This window comes from Brachycentrus maculatus, unplaced genomic scaffold, assembly GCF_059751285.1.
Source record: "Brachycentrus maculatus isolate JH-2025_06_01 unplaced genomic scaffold, ASM5975128v1 h1tg000069l, whole genome shotgun sequence".
In the NCBI taxonomy this organism is placed as follows: Eukaryota; Metazoa; Arthropoda; class Insecta; order Trichoptera; family Brachycentridae; genus Brachycentrus; species Brachycentrus maculatus.
This window is the reverse complement of record NW_028280823.1, coordinates 2660346-2685164: the sequence shown is the minus strand read 5'-3', so window position 1 is coordinate 2685164 and position 24819 is coordinate 2660346. Positions and strand designations below refer to the sequence as shown.

Genomic DNA, 24819 nt, shown 5'->3' with positions numbered 1-24819 from the left:
TAAAATCGCTCATAAACGTTTCTATGGGATTCGATTACAGTTAATTCGATTATTATTTTTTTCCTCTTGAGATATTTGTGGTTGATCGGAATATAAAGACGGTTAAAATATTTGAATATTGTCCATAGCTCTCACTGAATACGATACAGAAAATAATACATGGATCTAGATAGGCATCTAGAATTGTCATAGAAATCGATGGTTTTCTAACAAAATATGGTTAGTTATTATTTCTACTTTTAAGATATCTTATACAAGCTACTATGTGCCTCCCCAAAAAAAACAGTTCTCATGCTTGGAGAGGGACTTAGACTCAATGTTTAATATTTGTACTTAATTAACGATTTAATATTTTTTCTTATAAAAAATAAAAACCCATTTGGAAATTTTCTTGTGTTGATTTGTTGAATATCGTTATATTACGACGATGGATTCTGCAATTTCAAATCCGAACACTCCAATCAGAAAATTCATAAGCGGGATCGCATTCACATCGTCATACATTCCTCGTTTAGTCTTAATCACTGCTCATGCATTTCGACATCATGTCTGTGCACTGTGCATTACCCAAACAGGAAACGGCGTCTCATTAACATTCACACGTCTCCGTCTCCGCCTTGAGCACCTCCCCATCCCCTAGCATCTACCCCCACACCCCCACCCCATCGGCTTATTACTACCGGGAGTTATCCAAGGTCATAACACTTGATACTTAGTTTCTACATACTGGAACTATGCGAGGATAGTAGTATCGATTGCTGGTTAAAAAGCACGGTTTGAGATTCAAACTATTAAAAAATATAATTTATATTTGAAGCACCAACTTTATGATTTTCCATTATAAAATTAAAATGTAACTTTGTTTAAAAATCACCAATAATATTTTATTAAAACTTGATTATTATATCAACCGGCTTCGAAACTAACCGGTAGACATTTTAATTAAGTTGTAAAATATTTATAGTGATTTAAAACAAAGTTACATTTTAGTTTTGTTCAAAAATAATATTTATTATCTTTTGTTTCGGAATTCTGTGGAATAACACTAGTAAAAAAAAACACTTTTAAAACATAATATTTTGAGTGTTTCAAAAAATTTGCGCACTAATTTGGGCTTCTCCACGTAAAAATGATTAATTTTGACATTTTTGTGCATAAAGTAATCACTTAAACTAGCATATTACAGGTCGCAAGACCCTCAATATCCAGACTTCAATAATCCTCGTCAACTATGTTGAGATTTCAATACAACTTTTGAGTTTATTAATACGACCATTACAGGTGTCTACTCTTAGATGAAACATCCATTATTTAAAAGACCCAAGCAAACAATTCAATTTGTACAAAACAACTATTTTACAGATATGAATGGTCAGAATCATGTTTTCACATGGTTCTGATCATTTGAGACACGGAAAAACGGCAAGAAAAAAACATTTCTTTTTGCTTTCAACGGTTAATAGCTTCCATTGACACAAAGTCATATCATGGCATTCCAATAATCATTTACAAAATATAAAAAAAGATAGATGGGTAGTGTGAACTAACATGTCTCAATATATTCAAAATACAGATTCTGAATAAATTTCTTAAAATATGAGATATTTTAAATGAATAATCACACGACTAATATTTTTTTAAACCATTTTGTTTGACAAAAAGATAGTAAGTACTTAAAACCGATGGATATACATATAATATAATTGTCCGCCACCGTAGCGTAATGGTCAGCAAGCTCGGCTACCGTTCTGGAGGTCCCGGGTTCGATTCCCAGGGGGTAAAATAAATATATGTGATTTTTTTACTCTGATATTTATTTGATATTACCCTGAACTGGTACCTGAAGCCGAGGGCTGATCACCTTTCCTTCGTGTGTAAACGATCAAAATGACACTGTGTTTATATGATGCAGTGCCCTTTGCACCATTGGTGTGCAGATAAGGGTTTGAAGGTAATTTAAGAAGTTGTTATAACCACGCAAAGGTAATCGTAGATCAAGTACTCGTAAGTCTATATATTAATGCAATAAGTCAATTATTGAGAAAACCACCATGCAATGCTTCCATTTTATCGCTTAGGCATATTTGTTAATAGGCAAGTGTTTATATCAAACAAGTGGCACACTACTTAGTAAATATTCTCATCTTAAACCGCATCCGTAACCCACCAAATAGTACAGATAGCAAATTGCATAGCACAAAAAGGGTAAACTATTACCAAAAAGAGATGAGAGATATATTATATAAATACAAGGACCTTTTCACGAACTGTTTGCGAATAGTTTGCCAAATGCAGTTGGACTTGTTGAGATGTGGAAGGGATTTTAGGACTATGTAGAAAGACGACTGTACCCGCGGCGTAATGCAAGATGAGACCGTGGTAGATTACACATGAATTATGGCAAAGAGATATCTAATTGTAGGGGTTAGGGCTGGATGCAAGGAGGAGAGGAGATGCATCTCGTATTAGATGGAAAGATGAAGAATTGAGAAACATCAGTACAAAACGTAAGGAAAGGTTTGTTTACGTCAGAAAAGGTTTTTTTCTCCTGAAACTAAAATTGCGTTTTAAAATATATGAATTGACATATTTTAAAGGATATTTTCATTTTATTTAAGCTTCTTCTCTTTTATGATTAAAAAAAATATAGATACAATAAACAAATGAAAACATTTACAGTTTAACATCATTTACAAAAAAATATAAACAAATGAATATTTTGAAATGTGAAAGAGAAATGAAAATGCATTTTAAACGATAGCCAAAAAGGAAAATCTATATAAAACTCAATCCAATTGATCAATATTTTCAATTCAATTCATATAACAGCAAATCACATTTCTGTGCCTAAATAAATAAAGCGGGAAAATAGTGTAATCGATGTTCACATTAAACTTACTAAGCCATTATTTGTAAAAAAATAATAAATAAATAAATCTTTGATTGAACGTTACTACGCTTTATTAAATGCCTATCATATGCTAAACATTCGATGAATGATCGATATAAAATAGCACGTAATCGAAATTAATAATAAAGTTACTACGCTATATTTAATGCCTATCATATGTTTAACATTTGCTGAATGATCGATATAAAATAGCACGTAGTCGAAGTTAAATAATAAAGTTACTACACTATATTTAATGCTTATCATATGTTTAACATTTGATGAATGATCGAAATAAAATAGCACGTAATCGAAGTTCATAAATGACTTACCAAGCTATCATTGGTTTAAAATAAAAAAAAATATTTGTATATATATTTGATGCAAAATAGTACGTAAGCGAAGTTCAAAATGAAGTGACTACGCTACAATTTGTTTAAATGAATCATTTGAATGAATCTCGATATAAAACAGCACGTAATCGAATAGTCCATAATACAATCGAAAACTTATGAAACACGTAAAATTCGATCGTTTCTCATCGTGAATACAGCAAGGATCTTAGATTTACGATCTCATTAATCACGTTTCACAACAGAATCGGTTATTTACTCTGTTGTAAGCTCTTTATTGAGTTCATGCAATTATTGTTCATTGTTCGGTAGACGTGTTTCAACTCGCTCGAGACTCGCAGAACTGATAAATAAATTTAACCACGTTAATTTAGTGACATTGCATTTGTTGTGTGCAATGTTGGCGGTATCTTGATTTCTTTCTCTGAAGTAATATTAGTAAAAATAATATTTTATTGTGTTTGCCTAAGCGGTGGGTACAATACTAAGAACAAATACCAAGTACCCTTATAATACTAATTGATAGTAGCTGTTAAGACGCGCGCTATCCGCCATTAAAAATATATATTATTGCGTGTGTTGCTGTAACGTTTAACAGATGGCTGTTCAATTGCGTTAAAAAAACCTGGCTGTTATTTTTAATTATTTTATTAAAAAAAAAACACGGTTCTAACTGTCACAAGTGAAAACACTTTCATTGTTTATAACTATAGGTATATAAAAACATACGTGTATTCGAATTAAATATTGTGTCAAAATTTGAAAGCAGTCAACGAATAATTTCATGAGATTTAAGATTTTGAGTAAACAAACGTTTACGTTTAAATTCATAAAACGTCTTTCATTTTTATTTATTTATTATCATTGAAAATATGGACACTAGGGGTAGGCTTTAGTCATTTGTTTTTTTTTTATAAATAAATTTCTACTGTCTCAAAATGTTGCAGTTAATAAATTATCGCGATAAAAATCTTTAGGGTATCTAGATTATTGTTGTTATTTGTGTGATTGTTATCTTTCAAATAGAATTGAAGAAACAGTGGTATTTTTCAAATAAAATTTCAATTCTAAATGACTAGATATTGTCACAAAGTGACTGACGAATTAATTAATGATTATATTCGTGTTTAAGTTGCTGATATTGATTAAATTAAATTGTATGCAAGTGTAAAAGATACATAATTAATTGAGTAAAATATTACTATAAAATTGAGTATCTAGCGTGTAAAACCATTGAGGCAATTTAATTTAAAATAATATCAGAAATGTCAGGAGGCTTTTCCTCAAATTTGAGGAGGTGGCGAGATAGCGAGTGCGGTGGTTTCCTTCCACTCCATTTACCCACTAGAAACTCGCATCTCCACCCTTGTCCTAGTATCCTGGTACCTCTCGGTCTTCCCTAACTTTAGGATCTCGCTGGCAGCGAAGTATCCTGCCAACGCGTGGAACTAAATGGATAATTTATAATATCACGTTTCTAGTAATTTGAATAAACCACTATTTCGTTTGTTATGGTATTTATAAAGGCATAATGAGTTTAAAATAAGTACCTCATTTCACAGGGTTAAAATATCTCTCAATTTATTATTTTATATTTTTATTTTTATCATATTTTATTTGGGAATTTCATAGATAAATTCATTCACATAAAAACGTTACACAAAATAAGAACTTGTAGGTACTATTCTAGTTACAAAATTCAACATTCGTAAATTTCTGAAAATACCTGGAAGAGACACGGGAGGGAGGAAAACGGGAAAGGAAAACACCACAAAAAATGTCGAATTATTAGAAACTGTTGTTAATAGCTGCAAAAAGTATGATGAATTATTTTTAAAATGTTAAATCTACTGAAGTTTTTTGCTGTCGTATTTTTATTTTTGTTTTGTTTAAGGGTGTCTCTTCTAAATAAAACTTTCTCAATTCAACCATAGATACTGCCTTGAGAGCTCACACATGAAGCAACGTGAGATTTATGATACATGTACGAGTTTCAAAAATTTGACTTGTGGGGTTGTCAATCGTGGGTAGAATGGTGAATATTACACGTGTATAAAGTCATTACTTGAACCAGCCTACGATAGATCATAAGCTCTGTAAATGCCCAGAAATCCATATACTTATTCATCTACATATGTTGAGATGTCAGAATGGAAGTTGTTTGGTCTATATTAGTATCATGAAGTACAAAAAAGTGGAAAAGAGAGCAATATTTAATGCCAAAGTTTAATTCCGTGTGTATACTTTAATCTAAAATGTGTGCAATTTGGTTTCGGCTTGTTACCGCAAAACCTTTAGGTACAGGGTGTTCCCGCCGCACCTTCATATTGCCCCTATCCGTGCGGCGGTTATTAACATAATAACGCGACGGCGAATATGGCTACACACACTCAGACGGATAATTAAGAAATGTTCCGTTATGTACGGAGCAGCCAACTTGCGTCAGCGGTCGGATGGTGTTTAGAGAGGGTCGTAAAGGGACACCCTGTACTCTTCTAGATTGGCCGGATTAGAGGGAGTAATGCAATAAAGCGGCAAATATTCTGGAATCCTGGCCATACAAGACACTTACTACACATGCTCGCACATATACACGTCTACATATATTAACACTAAGTAATCGTGGAAAATCCTACGGAAACTAATTGAAAAACAAGCAAAAAGAGCTTCATCCCTTATTAAATACAAAACGTTTCTTTCAATTTTAAAAAGAACTACATCTAAAATGAATGATTTTAAGTATATGCGAAAAGTTCCAAATATAATCAATCAATATTGAAAAAAAATGTAAATGACCGCTGTTTTTTGGAAATTGACAAAAGAACTAGAATATATTGATTTTGGTTATTTTTCAATGTAAGGATACATTTCCAACCAAGTTCCATAAATTTCATAATGTGGATTAAATCATCGTGAAATAATAAGAAAATTTGGAAATTGGTAGAAAAAAATTGTAACCATTATATAAAAAATTGTAAATGTTATTCGTTATTTTATTTGACATTACATTGATTGATATTCAAATTACCATAAAAAAGTTTATACTTTGATTATTCGGAAGTATCGATATATAATTTTTATGTCAATACATAAATTAGAATAAAATCTATAGTAAGTTTGTGTGAGTTATGCGAAAACGATGATGTACGAGTGGGGTTTCTTGAAATAAATTGATAATATGGTACGATGAATCACATTTTTATTCATACATGTCTAGGGAAATTTTGAATAATTTCAAATTAAAGTACAAAGGACTCTCGGTAGAAAGTTTGGCAAGGAACTCGCTTTTCTCCTAAAAACACAGTCAGAAGCATATTGTTCAGTTTTCTGTGGAATATACGTATTTAGAATGTTTCCTGTGAGAACTATGCAAGCTCAAAGTGACTGTGTGAGCTGCTCTAGAGGGAATTTAAACGTGCACTTCTTCTTATTTATCTTTGAAACTATTGGACTGATAGCGGACGTAATTGAGAAAAACCCAAGTCTTAGAACTGCATGAATACTAACGAGATTTCGTGCAACGTCGTCTACTAATTGGGCTGGTTCCTTTGAATTAAGAAAATACAATGATAATCATATGATACATATTTTTAAAAATATGTTAATAAATGGTTACTTATCCACACGTTATGTTACATTTATTTATTTATTCAACTCATCATATACAACTCCTCACATACAAATCACAAATTACAATAATATGCCTTCAGTGAGTTTTCCTGTGCTGAGGGCACAATTTACAAGATTGATTTAAAAATTATAATGTAAAAATTTGTTTATGGAATCAAATACGTAATGGCTGAATGATACGATCTATTTCAGATGTGTCCCGTTCCATTATCCACTTATGAATAGCATTTTTTTTAAGTTTTTTTTTTAATGACTTTATAGATAACGAAAGCAGATATGATAAGGTAACAAAATAAGGTATTATTTAATAATTGGCAATGACTTTGTGGAATAGCATGTTAATTTAAATGTAAAAATAATACACTAGCATTTCACCATTTCAGTTTATTAGTATAAACGTGACTTGTTTTGAGAACTGTAAATGTTCTCATTAACATATGATAATACAAACTCATTTTTTATTTCAGTTTAAAAAAAATGTTAGAATGTATTTTTTTTCAAACTATACAATATAATAAAAGGTTATAGATAATAAAGACGAGGAAGTATTTCAGAGAAAGTACACGAAAAACTGGAAACTAAAATGACTAAAATTAGTAAAAATTTTGACACTAAAAAATAAAAAAGATTTTAGTGTTAACAATTAGAATTTTTTCTTGGTATACCAGTATTTATGAAATTCAATTAATACATGTTTTTCGATGCATTCAACGCCATTATCACAAATCACACACGAAATTTGATAATTATGCCAATGCAAAGTTGAAAGATGAGGAGGATGCAAGCTGTTTATTTTTTTTATCGATAGGTACATACAAAAAGGGGAAGACTGTTACTGTCATTACTGTCGTATTTTATAAGCAGTTGTATAAGACCTTTTTTTGAGTTTAATAACGTAAATACGAACTACAGGTTTAAAATAAGAAAAACGTTATTGTTTTATACAGGATTAGCAAAAGAAAAGAAAACTAATGTGACCAATACGAAAACAAACAAAAAAAATTGAGTGCAATAAAATAAACGGATTGACGGAATTTCAATAAACATTGATCGGAAATTATTATTATTACGCCTTATTGTACTAAATTGTACAATTAGCATAAAAATACGACTTATTTTATTGAATAAAGCTCACAACAATAGTGTCTGCTAAGATTACGGGTGTAAGGCATTAGCGGCGGTTAGGGGGTGGGCGCGGTGCCCGCGGGGCGACGGAGGGTGGTCGCAGGGGTTCGTGTCTCGGTAGTGCCATTTGGGAGGCGAAAGCCGCGAGATGAGTGCAATCTCTAATCCGCAGATGAAAATGAATGCACAAAGTGAGCGAGAACATACAAAACAAGAATGGGACAAATACATTGTCACCCGAATACGGAAATACTAGTCTATAGACGCAATCACATTATTATTTATGTTGGAATACAAAATATGGCAAATTAAGTTGAATTAACCATCACGCCGCTTCCTCGCAGGGATAGGTAGAGAGAGTAGAATGCCACACGAATCTGTATTTGTAAACCATCTTCGCCTTTTCTACATTGGTGCGTCTCCTCTACATACCCACCGATTATTCCAACTTCTAACCTGAGCGCTTTCAAGTATTTGATAAACTTAATCATGCCAAGTTTTTTTCGGCTTCTATTTCCTAGTACCCTCACTTCATAAATTTGTTTTTCCTTAACCATATGTTTTACATGTCCAAACCACATCAACAATTCTTCCTTAATTCTATAGATAATGCTTATCTCACCGATGCATTCCTTACTTATTTCACCATTCGAAAATCAATCATACATCGGTTTGCCATACACTCGTCTGAGAGATCGCATTTCAACTGCCTTCTGTCTACTTTGTATAATCTGGATTCAGATCTTGCATACAAATTAAAGAGTCAAACAAACAAAATATGGAATACTATGGTTTCAATCATGGGTAGAGTGGTGAATGTTACAAGTTATCGAAGTGATCACTTAACCAACCTTAAGTCGTAAGGTATGTAAATACCCAGACTTCCATATTCTTTTTCATCTATGTTGAGATCTAAAAAATGCTTTAAATATACAAAACATATGAAAGAAGTATTTTTGTACGAAGTATTGTACTTCTATAATTCCATTAATTGATTCAGCAGTCACTTTGTGGTTAAATCTATTCATTTTTTAAACTAAAGTATTACTTAGTAAATACGGTGTTTGAAAATCATGCAGAATGCATTGAAACACGCGTCACAGAAAATTTTAAGAAACAGTGGTATTAACTGAGTAAAACGTAAATTAAAAATCGTACTTCTACATAGTATTCGAAGCCTTGTAAAATTCAGTATCCCGATATTATTAGGTTGCAAGATTGCCATTAGCACCGGTTCGTGCTTATCTCGAGACGGGCACCGCGCTACGTGCGCTCCCACCCTCGTCCTGCACCCCTGGCCACAGCCTCCTGCAGCGCCACTACGGCCTCCGAGGAGATCCGCTGAAACCAAAGTGCTTGCAGAGATAATAACATAACGCGATGCACCGTGAGGCAGGAACTACAGGACGACAAGAAAATTGAAAAAAAATGAAAATATTGAGCTTTTTATAATGGGAGAAAAATATGAAATAAAACATCATATTGCAAGGAAAATTAAAAGAAAAACACATCGTAGGGGGTAAAATTATCTTCTAGTAGAATACTTGAGTGATTGGTTTGACTATAATTTCACATAATAATTAAATAGTGCTGCAGGAAAAAAAAGTACATGGTATGGTACGAAAATTCAAATATCATCCGTTTCATATTATTTTTTGACATCTCAAGATAGATGAAGAAGAATAGGGAAGTCTGGGCATTTACGGGGTTTACGACCGCCATAGGCTGGTTTAAGTGATCACTTATTCTTCCTCACCTCACAGATGTCAAAAAATAATTCGAAAAATAGCTCCTTTGATTGGAGATAATCCAGATTTGTGAACAAGTATTTGGACACACTCAAAATTATGTATGTAAATTATCCGTTTCAGTTAAATTTATAAGACATCATTGTCTGCTTTTATGCGATTATCTATAGAAACCATACTTTGATTTGGTGTGTTTCATAAAATCTTTGAAGATAAACAGTAGAGTATGTACATATATTGTTTCAAATGTATAAAAGTATGTAATGACGTTCCAAGAGATTTTTCCTCTTCATCTCCATCTACAAATCATGAGAAAAAAATGTCATACAAAAAAATCCATAAAATGGTTCTATCGACTTTTCCTTTATTGTACGCCTGTTTTTGATTTAAAAGCATTTTAATACATCTAAATACAAATATAAGATATTTACAAAAGACACGAGAGATAAAAATAATTATTTAATGAACACCCTGCATCGGATGAGTGCTCGGTTGAAAATTGTACGTTGCACACACTTAGAGAAGTTATTTACATAGAATCGCGGTTAACGTACTGAATTTCTACGAAAACAATATCCAATAGAGAGACGTGGATTTTCTCTGATTACTATACGGGCCTTGCAGGGAGAGTAGTTTCCAACTAGGAGAGGGCGGGGGTGGGTAGGCAGAGGGGTTGTCTAGAACCTTCCGTGGATTTCACTAGTTATTTTCGTATCATCGCTGTATTCTCGACTGGATCTGAGATAAAGGATTTGTAAATCGTTTAAGGATTTTAATTGGAAATTTATCAGAAAACTAAATGAAATCACCCCTTTCGGCGTAAGTACTGCCGTTTTTAAAGGGTTGAATAATGAACATGTTTTGATAGAACAACCCTAGATTATTATTTTTTAACTTTTTTACTGACCTAGAGATATTTCAAATTAAATTAAATAATTAAAAGATTCTTCCCAAATATTTTTTTATATTAAGGACACTTCAAAACATGATTTTTCAAATTCAATGAAATTTTGAATTTTAACCATCTCAATTTTTTGAGTGTGTTAAAATCTTTGTTTACAAATCAAACCACTTAACAGTTATTTATATTGATATTGCAACATATACGAAGAAGGTTATAGATTTATATAATAAAATTTTACTTTAAAGGTTTCATGGAAAATAAAATATGCACTAGGTGTTTTCACTATATTTTGTTGTTGAGACACTAAAAACATGATTTTTCAATTTCAATGAAATTAGAATTTCGGACATCACAATATTTGAAGTGTGTTAAAATCTTTGTTCACAAATCTAAGTATAATCCACTTAGGATTTATATAAATTGATATTGCAACATATACGAAGAAGGGTAGAGATTTATATAATTAAATTTTACTTAAAAGGTTTCATGGAAGGTAAAATATGCACTAGGTGTTTTCACTATATTTTGTTGTTGTTCGTATAAACCAGTTTAAAGTACATATTTTATGTGACGAGGTATGAACTTAGTTCTAACCGAGTTCGAGTGAGCCATTTACGGCGTGAAACGCATCAAAACTCTTAAAATGCGTGGGTTCATTTATGAAAAATTCACACAAAATAACCTTGCAGCGACAAAGACTCCCCCTCCGGTACTTACATGCCTCCTCAGGCGTACTGGGGTAGATTTCACCCCGCCCCCGGCTTTATTGTTATGTGCGGAACAAAATAAAATTAAGACCATAAATAAAAAAAATCTCCTAAATTTCTAAAGTAAGACAGAACATTCTTTTCTTGTTACGGTCTATCTGCTTATACTTACGATAAAACCTTGCACCCTACTTAAATATTCTTATATGCCCAGAGGGCATTAAGAACTGCAACATTGTTGAGTATTAATCCTGCTTTTATTTTAAATACAAAAATATTGCGGTATCTCTCGCAGATTATATAAAAACTATTGTAAAACATGTGAATATTTTTTATTTAAATAAAAAAAATTAAACACTTTTATATGACCATTTTTTGAGTTAATAATGTAAACACGACTAGTTTCAAGAACTACAGATGTTCTAATAAACAGGTGAAAATACAAAACTGTGTTTTTTCAGTTTGTATGTTTACTTGTTGATGAGAACATCTGTAGTTCTGGAAACTAGTCGTGTTTATATTCACAAACACAAAAAAGTGGTTTTATACCTGTGTTTTATTTTTATTTTAAATTCCAAGAAGTTAATGCCAAATCGGTAAATAATACATTAAAATAAGAGTATTTGTCTTTTTATTATTTACAAAAATAATTTAATTACATACGATTTTCGTGTGTAATATTTAATAACACCGGATGCAGCAACCTTCATCAAGCTAACCCAGAATCGTGTGGCGTTTAAGGAGATGGTCGCCAACCTCTGATTGGAGTGGCATGAGAAAAAGAGTGAAAAAATACTAATGTTTATTTTTACACTCCCGTGAATCGCATCCGAGACCTAAATTAGCCGAAGTATGGTAGTCAAACGCGGTAACCACGTTAAACACTATGGAGAAGGATAAATATTTTAAACAGATGTATTAATCTATCTCAGGAATTGTATTCAATTCAACGAAACTATTTAAATTGATACAGTGCCGTACGAAGATAGCATGCTTTCCTCATGACTAATTGCTTTTAACCGCATTAAATCCCTCGTAATATTTTGCAAAACACACATTTGCGTCGGCCCTTTGGAAAACCGGATTGGCACAGAGGCATCGCGGCATACGAGATGTATCGGCATGGAAGCGCATGGAATCGTAGAATTTAGTGGCGAATTTGGGAGCATAGAGGGCGAGCGAACGTAGCGCGTAGCACATTTAGTGCAATTCAGCTGTAGCCACAAAACAGATTTGGGATGCGGGTTTGCCGTTTGACTATTTGCTCTTTTCCAAAAGGATTATTTGCGCACGTCGATTTGTAGGTTTGTTACCGTGGCCTGTTCAAATACACTTCTTTACGAGGTATTTATACAGTAAGCATATTTCCAGCTTGGATTTTACAATGATTCCGGTCTCGTTTCGTATTGCCAAGGGGAATTTAGCTTAAGATTTGAGTACCTAACTGCAATATTAGTTGTGATGATTCAATTTTCATGGATCATACTTTATGTCGTTCACTATATAATGACTACTTAAATATTATTAACAGGAAATTTACAGAATCTTGTTAAAAACACTTTTCAGGAGGTATTAATAAAGCATTATTTTCAGCTTGGATTTTACAACGATTCCGGTCTCGTTTAGTTTTGCCAAGGGGATTTTCGCTTAGGATTTGGGTACCTAACTGCAATATTAGCTTGTGATGATTCAATTTGTCCCGACGAAGAGACGAGTACGTCTCAAAACCGGTAAACATAAAAATCTAGGTGAGCTGTTATATACAAATATTATTAACATTTTTATAAAAAAACATAAATGTTCTTATTCGCAGTTTCTCCAGAACTTTAATCACCCTTAGAACCCACATTCCACATCCATTCTATGTACATATTACCTTTCCTACTAATTGACAAACAAATAGTACCTCGGGGACCTCCCATCCTTTTCCCAAGCCTCTTGATTCAATTACACCCATCATTTTGTTTATCGATTCTAATTTGGCCTATCCGTTTGGATATTGTAGCTAACCTTTTTATTTTTTAACCCGACCCTATTTTTGTCCCTATTTTAATGTTAAATTAACTATGAAATGTATCTAGTGACCCTTATCCGCACCTAATGGTGCATAGGGCACTGCATAAAATTTATATCATGTTGATTTGAATGTTGATATCTCAAAATAGATGAAGAAGAATATGAAAGTCTGAGTACTTACAGGTCTTACAGGTCTTACGACCGGCGTGTATAAAGTGATCACTTAAACCATTCTATGAAACGTACATGTATATGTAAGCTACGAGTGTGTAAGTAATCAATTAAACCAGCCTACGACAGGCAGTAAGCCCTCTAAATATAAAGATTTCATATTCTTATTTTTTCAAATGAATGCATGAAGAAAAAAAGTTAAACAAAATATATGAGGTGAATGTGGTTGATAAAATAAATAATCGAAAAAAACATGGCATGATCATATTTTTAAATTATTTAAAATTGGTTAGGTCAGGAGTTGGAATAATCGGCGGGTGCGTATGAGGAGATGCGTGGATGTGAAAGAGTCGAAGATTGTTTGCAAAGACAGATTGGTAAAGCGTTCCATTCTCTCCGTCTACCTCTGTGGGGAAAAAGCGCGATGTTAGTAAGTTAGTTTTATATTCAGCAGAACAATATCGTCCCTATAGGTCATACGAACTGTAAATTGGTTTTGCACTTAGTAAGAGCAAATGATATGTATGTAAATAATGGTAAATCATGATTAAAAAAAATGATTCAACACAGAAAAATATTCAGATAAATCACCAAAGACTGGAAAAATAGAAAATAAATTTCGAAAAAGTCTCGAAAGCCTTTTAAGGGGTGTCAGTATTTTTATTTAAGGATAAAAATATCTAAACGTTGCTTCTGTAAAGGGATATTTGGTTCGTTTACTATGCTCATAAAAGACCTTTTCCTTACAAGGAAAACTGACTGAATAGTCCTGCGTAATCCCTTGTAAGCCTATATCACTATACCCAAAGGCTACCGTCTTTCTCTATTGTGGGGTATTCCAAATTTTTTCATCACACAAAAGAAGTGATAATAACGTCATTTCTACATTTTGGCTGACAACTTTTGACTTTTACCATTCAATATATTTTTTTACAACGACATCTATTTTTATACTTTTTAATAAGTTAAATAAAAATTATTTGGCCCCCTCCGTAGTGTAATCATTAGCGTGTTTAGCTACCACGCTGGAGGTCTTAGGTTAAATTTTCAAGGAGATTGGAATAATTATTTATTATTTTTCACTCTAATATTTATTTGATATCCCTATGGATTTGTATGTGAAGTGAAAACTGATATCTAGTTTTGTCAAGTAGATGACGATCAAGATATAATAACGTTGATACAATGAAGTACCCTATTTACAATAAGACGGAAATAAGGGAAAAAAGTAAAAAAATAATAAATATATTTCATGATTCTTCATTGACATTTCTTGATAAAATGATTTCGGCGTTGTGATGTGACGTAGGGATGTCGTCAGGTTAGTATAAATATACCCGTTTAAAATATCAAAGTGAATGAAATTATAAATAAATATATGACGTTTATTTAAATTAAATGTCATTACATTAGCAGATTGAATTTTCTTTTTCATAGTATCGAGATTTTGTTTTTGTTTTCACAAAATTTATCCGAGAATAATGCTTGAATATTAAATATACAAATGTTTTAAATAAGACAGAACAATTTTTTTTTCTTTAGTAACACCCTAAACAACTATTGTTGTAAAAAAACAAAAACTAACGATTTAAAAATATGCGTGTAAAAAATTCATTGAAATATATAAAATAAAGAAATTTAATAAAAAATGTCTTAGATCGATTATTCAACTTTGGTCGTGAGAAAAATACTACGCATGGAATGCCTCAGTGTATTTTTTATGGGGGCACTTGTAATAGTAGTAACCTTACCCTTCCGCATCCTTTTCCGGATGATAACACGAACAGAACGGCGGCAGGAAGGCTCGACACCTCGTTACACGAATCATTTCCTGTTTCTTTGGCGGGAAACGTGAAAAAAGGCTGCATTCTTTTCTGCCCCAAGGCAGGTACGAGTACATCATGCGAGGTGGTAAACGGAAAAGGATTATACGAGAAGGGCACTTGAAGGGATTATCCGATGCTTATGAAAAGGTAGAAAAATCTTTTTCCAATGTGTAAACAAACATAAGTTACTCGTAAGATGTTTTATTAAGTATTTTAGTAAGTATTTTATGAAGGATTGAAAACACACGTGATATATGATACCTGAATTATTTCTTACATTTTAAACGTGCTTGTTACGTATGATATACCAAGCATGATTTATTGATCATAAAAATAAATCAAATAAAGTACATATCTTCTATAAGGTTTGGAATCAGTTTTTGAATATTTATCGCCCTCAATAGTGAAGTGGTCAGTGCGTTTAAATACCATTTTGGAGGTCCTAGGTTTGATATGGGGTTAATTTTTACTGTTATATTTATTCATTTACAACGACAAATAAAGAAACTTTGTTCAGAGTTTACCCTTCTCGTTGGAAGCGCTAATAAGTCAATTACCCTGGTGATTTCACTGGAAACTCTAAAATAAATACGTTCTAGCAATTTCAGCTAGTTAATGTGCGAGATGAGCAATCTATAAAAAAAATATGGAATCATCCTGAGAATTAATTTTAATAAAGATCGCAGATTCTACGCTATCTGAGAGTGGTCTAAAACATCTACAGTTAAGAAATATTTTAAGAACATGTTATATTTGATATGAAATATTTGTGTTGTGAAAAAAACGCGCTAAGATTGGAAATGAAAACTCTAAGGAGCATACCTCAAAATAGCAAGCATAGCATAGCAAAAGTCTACGAGATAGAATAAGGAACCAGTATAAGGGAAATATGCGAAAGGATAAAAAAATATCACTGCCCCACAGTTGGACTGATACTACAATTTGTAAAAATGCAGCATTTTAGAAATAAATAATTATTTTGTGAAAATGCAATTTTCCGAATGACCACGTACGCAGTTAAGTCCATATTCACATGAGTGCCCTATACCGTAGATTAGAGCCCTGCCCTGCTGTGGCAGCTACAGGTGGCGTATAACATTTTTCACATTCATCCCCTTGCCGCCCACTGACGTGTTAACACAGTGGGCGCCCGCCCATACGCTCCGCTCGGTACTTAACTGATGCAGTGCATGATAAAGTACTGAGAATAACCAGGAAAATGCGCTTATTTTACACCAGAAAAACTGTACAGAACTTCGTATCTATTTATTCTTCTTTTACCCCTGCGGGGAAGCTGCGTGATGGTTAGTTAGTTAGTTAGTTTAACCTTTATCCACACCCAATGGTGCATATGGCACTGCATTGTATTGGCGCAGTGATATCTTGATCGTTACTTACGTGGAGGCAAGGTGATCACTCCTGCGCTTCAGGGTTCAGGGTATTATTAAATAAATATTAGAGTGAAAAATAGCCAATATTTGTTTTCACCCCCCCTGGGAATCGAACTCGGTACCTTCAGCGTAGTAGCCTAAATACGCTAACTATTACACTACGGAGGTGGACTTATATCTGACACATTAAGAAATCGCAAGTTTGATTTAGTAATTTGGATGGAGGTGAAATGTCAGTATGTTGATCGTATATGTCGTTATAAATTTTAGTCCATTGGAATTTATCTTCCCATGTATCACTCAATTTTGGGTGCTTTGCCAAATAAAAAAAATTATCTTCGCCATTTATAATAATAATTTTTAATTAACAATAATATATGCTATCGAACTCTTGGATTGATTACAAAATAATTTATTACTTTCTTAATAATTGGTTTCTAAAATTTTGGGTTTGTTCAAATCTTTGTTTGCTAATCTTGTTTTTTTACCACCTTAGAGTTACTTTTACATTATTGACATCTCAACATACATGAAGAAAAATATATAAGTCTGGGTATTTACAGCGTTCATGATCTATTATAGGCTGGTTAAGTGATCATTCCATTTATGTGTAACATTAACCATTCTATCCACGATTGACAACCACACTTTTCATTTTTTTGTGGCGTGGTTGTCAACATAATTGAAAACATTCTTCGCCTCCTATTTCCAATTACTTTAGCCTCATAAATTTGTTTTACCTTTCTTTCTTCAGTCATTTGGTCCACACTAAACCATCTTATCACACTTTTCTTAATTTTATCGATAATGCCTATCTCAGACTTGATTTCTTTCCTTACATCACCATTCGAATATCTATCATATTTCGTTTTGCCGCAAATTCGAGAGATCGCATTTAGACTGCATTAAGTCTACTTTCATCCTTTTTGCCAACAAAATTATGTTCCATACATTATTAGAATTGATACAAGGACTCCATTGTGTGCTTCAAGTTTAGCTTTATTATTCACGCTACGTTAAAAATCCAGACCACGTATAAGCAGCTCGAATTTCAACCTCAAAGTTCCCCTACGATGAAAACGTGAAATATTTTTTCCTGCTTGCTGCAAATAAAATATGCATGAGTGTTTGGCCGTGCGACATTTTAGGCGTAATCATTGCCCTGCTGATAAATTACGTTGAAAATTGTTATATTGAAGCAATTTGTAGGAGTTTCCTGTTTCGCGACATGCACTACCTTCCTCTCGCGTCGCGGGTGTACGCTCGGAAATTTCTACCTCTAAAATTATTTAGGAAAATTGGAATAGTACACAAAATGCAAATGTTTTGTTTTGAAAAGTCATTAAAATACAATAGCAAACAACCGATTAGATCTTTGATAGGTTTTGAAACAATTTTTTTGGCTAAGTTTAAAAAAAAAAAACTAAATATATATATATATATATATATATATATATATATATATATATATATATATATATATATTTATATATATATATATATATTTATATATATATATATATATATATATATATATATATATATATATATATATATATATATATATATATATATATATATATATATATATATATATATATATATATATATATATATATATATATATATATATATATATATATATATATATATATATATATATATATATATATATATATATATATATATATATATATATATATATATATATATAAATATATATATATATATATATATATATATATATATATATATATATATATATATATATATATATATATATATATATATATATATATATATATATATATATATATATATATATATATATATATATATATATATATATATATATATATATATATATATATAAATATTTCTGTGAGCCTAAGTGACTCATCATTAAAAATAAGTATCGAATTGTGGTAGAGTGGGTCCAAACCCAGATTTCTGAACACAAGAGTCCACGGGACAACAACTCAACACGATGGTTTAGTTTACAGTAGAGTTTGTATGTTTACTTAGTGATTGTCCTGGCGAAGAGACGGGTGCGTCTCGAATCTGGTAGTCAAAACTCTCGGATGGTGATTATATACTAACATAACTTACATTTTTTGTTAAAAAAAAAGTAACATTTTACTTCGTTTATGATAAAAAAAATATATATTTACTTGCATTTGTGAATTACTTGTGGTGTAAAATTATGTAGCTAGGGATCCTTTAAAAAATCCCCTGTCATATCCGAAAGGGAAGTGGCAGATTGTTTTGGGGTAACTCAATAAGGAGTAGCGCCAATACATCGTGGAAATCACATTTACTAATCTGCCCTCCGAGTCGTTTTTTCTTCATCCCCCGAGACCCGAGGGTGGAATATCTGCTGTGGAATCAGCGCCACAGATTGCCGACATTCAGGGCAAAATAAGGCCATATTTTTTATTAAATTTGATTACAATGTGAGAAAGAAAATTCAGGTTATACAAAAGGCGCCTCTAGACCATAAATATTTTTGCCTGTAAAAATATTTTACATCGGATTTTCTGTCCGATATTAAAACTGTTCTTTGGTCTATGTAAAAATACTGGTAAAAAGTAAGAAAACCTTGATAAAATTTCAAAAAATACTGATTCTGTTAACAAGTTTTATAATTACCAGCAAATGATTGATTTATGTATTAATAATATTTGAAAGAAAAAAAGTCATAGTAATCAAAAACATGTTCAAATGATAACATAATTGAGGAGAAATATTTAATTTAAACACATTCTTAAATTAAAAATAGAATAAATAAATATATAGTTTAAGTTAAAAGGGACAAAAACAAAGTTACTATTTAAGTTCAGGCAAAACAGTTAATACATAATCATAATACCTTAAAATGACTTTTTTTGTAAGTAAAAAAATAATATTGTAATTAGGTATGTTAATTCAACAAAGATATATGTACAAAAAAAAATGAGTATACTTATTATGCATAACACATATTGTATAAACTAGTAAATAAATAATCTAACATTAATAAACAAAAAAGTTTCAAAAAGTAAAATTGATATTATTATGGTCAATTAATATATTTTGGTATACATAAATGAGAATTAAAATATGATAAAAAAGTAATGTTTCGTGATGTTTATTTATTTTTTTATTTTGATGTCAAGAGCAAGTTATTGAAAACTTCTGCTTTAATAACGGCAAACAGCTGGTTCATTCCGACAGTGATTTCTATTCGGCTTTCCTTTCAGTTATTAAATATCTTGTGTTCTTAACTTTCGGTAGATTTATTTTAATAGGGGGAAATAAGCGATTCCGTTACCTCTAATATACACATAATAAAAAAAGATTTGGGTGCATGATATCCAATATTGAAATTGATTTAAATAAATACCAATTTAGAAACCTTGTTCTTGAATCACTACAACTTCACTAGAGACATCTATTGGTGAGATGTAAAGAAGCTTTTTATTAAGCAGAAACTCTTATATTAGTATGTGAGATCCGAATCCTGGATTATAATCACACACACGAGAAACGCCAGAAAATACCATTTTCATTTTTATTATTAAGGTTATAATTTGACCAGATAACAAGATTTGATTAAAAAACAAGGTTTCTAAATTGGTTCATATATATAGAACTTCCAAGAATTTGAGTAGTGTGGTTGTCAATAATGGGTAGAATTGGTGAATGTTACACGTGTGTAAAGTGATCACTTAAACCAGCCTATGACGGTCGTCAGCCCCGTAAATGCCCAGACTTCCGTATTCTTCTTCATCTTTGATGAGATGTCAAAAAATAAAATATAAAGTTTATTTAAATATAAAAACTCGGTGTTTCCTAAAAAGAGTCTAGAGCCTAGAGAGAAACAAAGGTTTTATAAATTTAAGTAGTGTATTATTACAATGATTACATATAAAATATAGTCAGGGTTTTGAGCAGAATTTCATAAATATTTAATTTATGAAATGGATTATTTAATAAATTGGGCATTTAAAGATTTGACAATTTATTTGTCTTTTTAATTAAAATTTGAAATATCAAAATCAAACACGGATTTTTTGGGTCTACAAAGAAACAAATTTAAGTGACAAAAATAAATTGTTAAATAAAATGGTGAATTCGTGACAATTGTTTTGCCGTGTTATTATTAAACTACTGTAGATTCATAAATCACACATTTTAATCCCTGCCTTGTTGTTTATTTAACACTGAATTTTTCCTCCCAATAGTTTCATGATATCGGTAGCGAGGAAACCTGGTGAAAACATTTACTGGTTGAATAAAATAAAAATGGAAAAATATTATTACTATATAAAGCTACAAAGAAGACATATACACAAATGTAGCATTCTCGAGAAAGCAGTCGTGTAACTGAAATTACAGGTTTACGTTGTACCAATTGGCTCCTTAGTAAGGTAACTCATGTGAGATGTACAAGGGGTGCTTGCGTCACGCTACTCCACGAGAGGGTGGGTCTGTGGTGAAAAAATACTTTATTTTGTATTTTTACCTCTCCCCTGCAATTACGGTATTTGAGAATAAATATTGAATGAGCCCCAAACGGAATATCATTACATACTAAATGGGAAATTAGAAATATATTGTGTGATATTTTGACAATTTTTGACAACAAGTTTTGACAATTCGTCAATGGAGTGAATTTTATATTGCCTCTTTAGGAGTGGTAGGTCAAATTGGCTTGGATCAGACAAAAAATTGAAACGCTTCCCTTTCTTCAAAAGGATAGAGAAGGAGTATCGTTTCCACTCTCTCAGTTGTATGCGTCATAGACAGTCTACACGCATGTGCTGCGTGTGCTGTGTTAATACGTAGCATAGGGAATCAGGAAATGGTTACTGTACATTAAGCTGAATACGATTTAATATTTTTTAGTTGAAAATTTCCACTGTTAAAGGTGTAACATTATTGAAAAATGATCTGGACAATATGCCAATGATTATAAGGGGTGATTTCAATATCAAGTTCAACTCTCAGAAGCTAAACTATTGATAAGAATTTTAGATGAAAAAATCAAGTAAAAATTAAAAACTGACAAAAGTCAGTCTACAACCAGATCAAGCACTTCCATAGACGCAGTATTCTCTAGTTACTTAGAAAATATCCAGTCTTAATTATTTCATAAATCATACTACAGCAATTACAAAACCCTTAATTTCTTTCTTAGAGTACGAGTTAATGGAAATTGATAAATAAAAGAAATATTTCATTTTGTTAATGAGATTCAAATGCAATACTCGTAAAAGTAGAAAAAAACTTTTAAGTTGTTGTATTAAAGAAAATGTATTAGTGAGAATACAAAATAAACGAAATATAATACAAAATATTTAGAATAACTCATAGTTTTTTTTAAGTAGGTAGGTATAAATATATGTGGTCCACCATCATTTGAGTATTTTTTTAAATTAGCAATTTTCCGAAATCAGATCAGTCTAATGTATGTAAAAGTGACAAAACTATAAAGTTGTTGTTTTATTAAAGAAAAAATATTAATGACTTTACAAAAATAAAACAAAAATAGAATGAAAAAAGATTAAATAATATGTAAGAAAAAATGAAAAATTACACTCTCCTTTTTCATCGATCACTTTTTGTAATACCACTTTAAAAAATACCAACTCATCACTACCGGTTTTGGAATAATTATTCCATCATCAGCTCATTGAAATAAAATTATTAGAGTCTGACATTCATACAAAAATATCAATTTTCTTTAAAAATAAAATCTTCTTACTCTCTTGATGACCTGATGATAGAATGATTATTCCAAAACAGGTAGTTACAAATTATTGTTTATTAAAGTGGTATTACACAAAGCGAACGATGAATGATAAGGAGAGTGTTATGTTACCATACCATAAAGTAAACAATGCTTTTGATATGCAAAAAATAAATATATACAAAAATAATAAAGCAAAAATGTGTCTGGTACACCATCAATTTAGAAATTTTTAAGAGTTTTGAACCAACCTTTCTCGAAAACGTGACATAAAATAAAAACATGAACACTTACCCTCTTCAGACGGGGATGGGACCCTATGCCGCACCGTCGCCTATAATGAAATCAGAAAAAATGTATCAGTAAATGAGGTTACGTCAACTGGACGGAAGTAGCCTTAGAGAGGCTCAACACTAGAATTGAATAGCACACGCGTAAGCTAAGCCTGTTAGGGGGCATTACCGACTACCCTGCAGAACGCCAAATGCGTTGAGACAAAGAGCGACCCCAGAGATGTTATTATTCAGGAAACGCTTCGAACCGCCATTTTTGCTTTGATTCCAGTTTATTTAATAGTTTTACGGTTAAACCTATAAACCAAATTGATGGTACTGGAATATTTAACGCATAAAAAAGTAAGTACATTATATCATAAAAGTTTTATATAATAAATTTTGTAAATATTTGTTTGTTTTAAATCTGAAATCTCCTAAAGTTATACACCAATTGCATTGAAAATTTGACAACGTTGCATTTAATAAGATCATATTGGTATCATATTGGATCATGAGTGATCTCTACTTATGTAAATAAAAATGTAAATGACCGTTTATTAAAAACATTAAATTTCCTAAAGTTTTTCACCGATTCCTTGAAAATTTTGGCAAATGGTTGCATTCAAATATGTACATACATGCGTGTCCTTAAATACCTTTTTCTGGGTTTTGCGTTTGATCAGACTGAATAACAGCAATGCGTGACAGGATAAAGCTAGTCATTAAATATAATCGATAGTAATAAGATGGTTCTGGACTTTGTGGGGATAGAACGCGAAACATCCTAAATAGTAAATAAATGTGCTTACAAACTTATTGGTTACACGTGGTATAGCTAAATAATTGTCTGATGTAAATACAAATATAGACAATGGTATGCACATGTGATGAGAATGGAATCATCTAGACTCCCCCACATTGTACTGCACGGCCAACCCCAGTGCACACCGCCAAAGAGATAGATTGAAGCTGAAAATTGAAATCGCAGGAATCAAATTCCTCTTAAAAACAGGCCACACCACCTGACTTCCGGGCAGACCACCAAAAAATGGATTGACTGACAGCTGGAAATTTACATACAGAGAGCTAATCCCTCCTAAAAACAGGCCACAAGGCTTACACCAAGAAGAAAATGAAAATAAGAAGAAAAAAAATCAATTGGATTTAGGAGCAAGGATTTGGAGACAATCATATTTCCATTCCATCAAAAATCTCGTTTAATGATCAAATCTATTTTATGCTATCTTGATAATCGAGGTTCTACTGTATGTGTAGTATTGTTGTATTTTCTTAAATCTATCAGTAGACCCTTAAGATACAATCCAATTCTCGTACCTGAAAGGAAAGTTGTCAAGGGTGTCTCGGGCTTCAGCAGTCCAGTCACGTGCCAAGCTGCCCGCGAGAACAATAAAGGGATCAAGTGCTCTGTTTCAGCACAACTTTCATCAAAGGGTGCTTCGGCCCTGGACCTGCTTACTAAAGATTTTTCCCTCAAAGAACAGTGAAAGAGATCTCGCTGTATTATGTAGCATTACTCCTCTTTTTCAAAAATCTATCTCGATTAAAACGTAGATGACCATTTGTTCTAAATTCGACCAGGTGAAAATTTAAATAACATTATTTATGTTGTAATAATAATTTAATTAAATTATTATAAAAACATTATCTACATAACTAACATAAAAAAATGTTTTCTTGCATGTTTTTTGCAGTGGCACATTTTATAATTTTTAATAAAATAATTTTAGATTTTCTTTGTCAACCATTTTTTTATTGGTACTCTTCTCCATCCAGTTTCGACAAGAACCTTGTAATCTTCAGGGATAAATAAATACAGGGAGTACATGTTTATTCCTGAAAAAAACAAGGTTCTTGTCGAAACCGGTTGGAAAAAAGTACGAATAAAAAATAAGTAAAATATATTTTTTGTTTTATTTTTTTAAATATATAAATGATCGTTTTTTGCATTTAAACTTCTTCATAAATACAAATTCAAATATCCGTTTATTTTAAATCTTAAATCTACTTTTATTCACTAATTCCTATAAAAAT

The 24819-nt window shown here is 31.6% G+C and overlaps 1 protein-coding gene across 1 annotated transcript in view; it reads right to left on the bottom strand.

Annotated features, from left to right (window-relative positions):
• LOC148311257 (uncharacterized) overlaps window positions 1-24819 on the bottom strand; it is a 366876-nt gene that overhangs the window by 100844 nt on the left and 241213 nt on the right. Inside the window, exon 3 of the mRNA XM_088256891.1 lies at window positions 22787-22826. Within this exon, the coding sequence (XP_088113017.1) occupies window positions 22787-22826 (40 nt within the window). The remainder of the gene's footprint in view (window positions 1-22786; window positions 22827-24819) is intronic.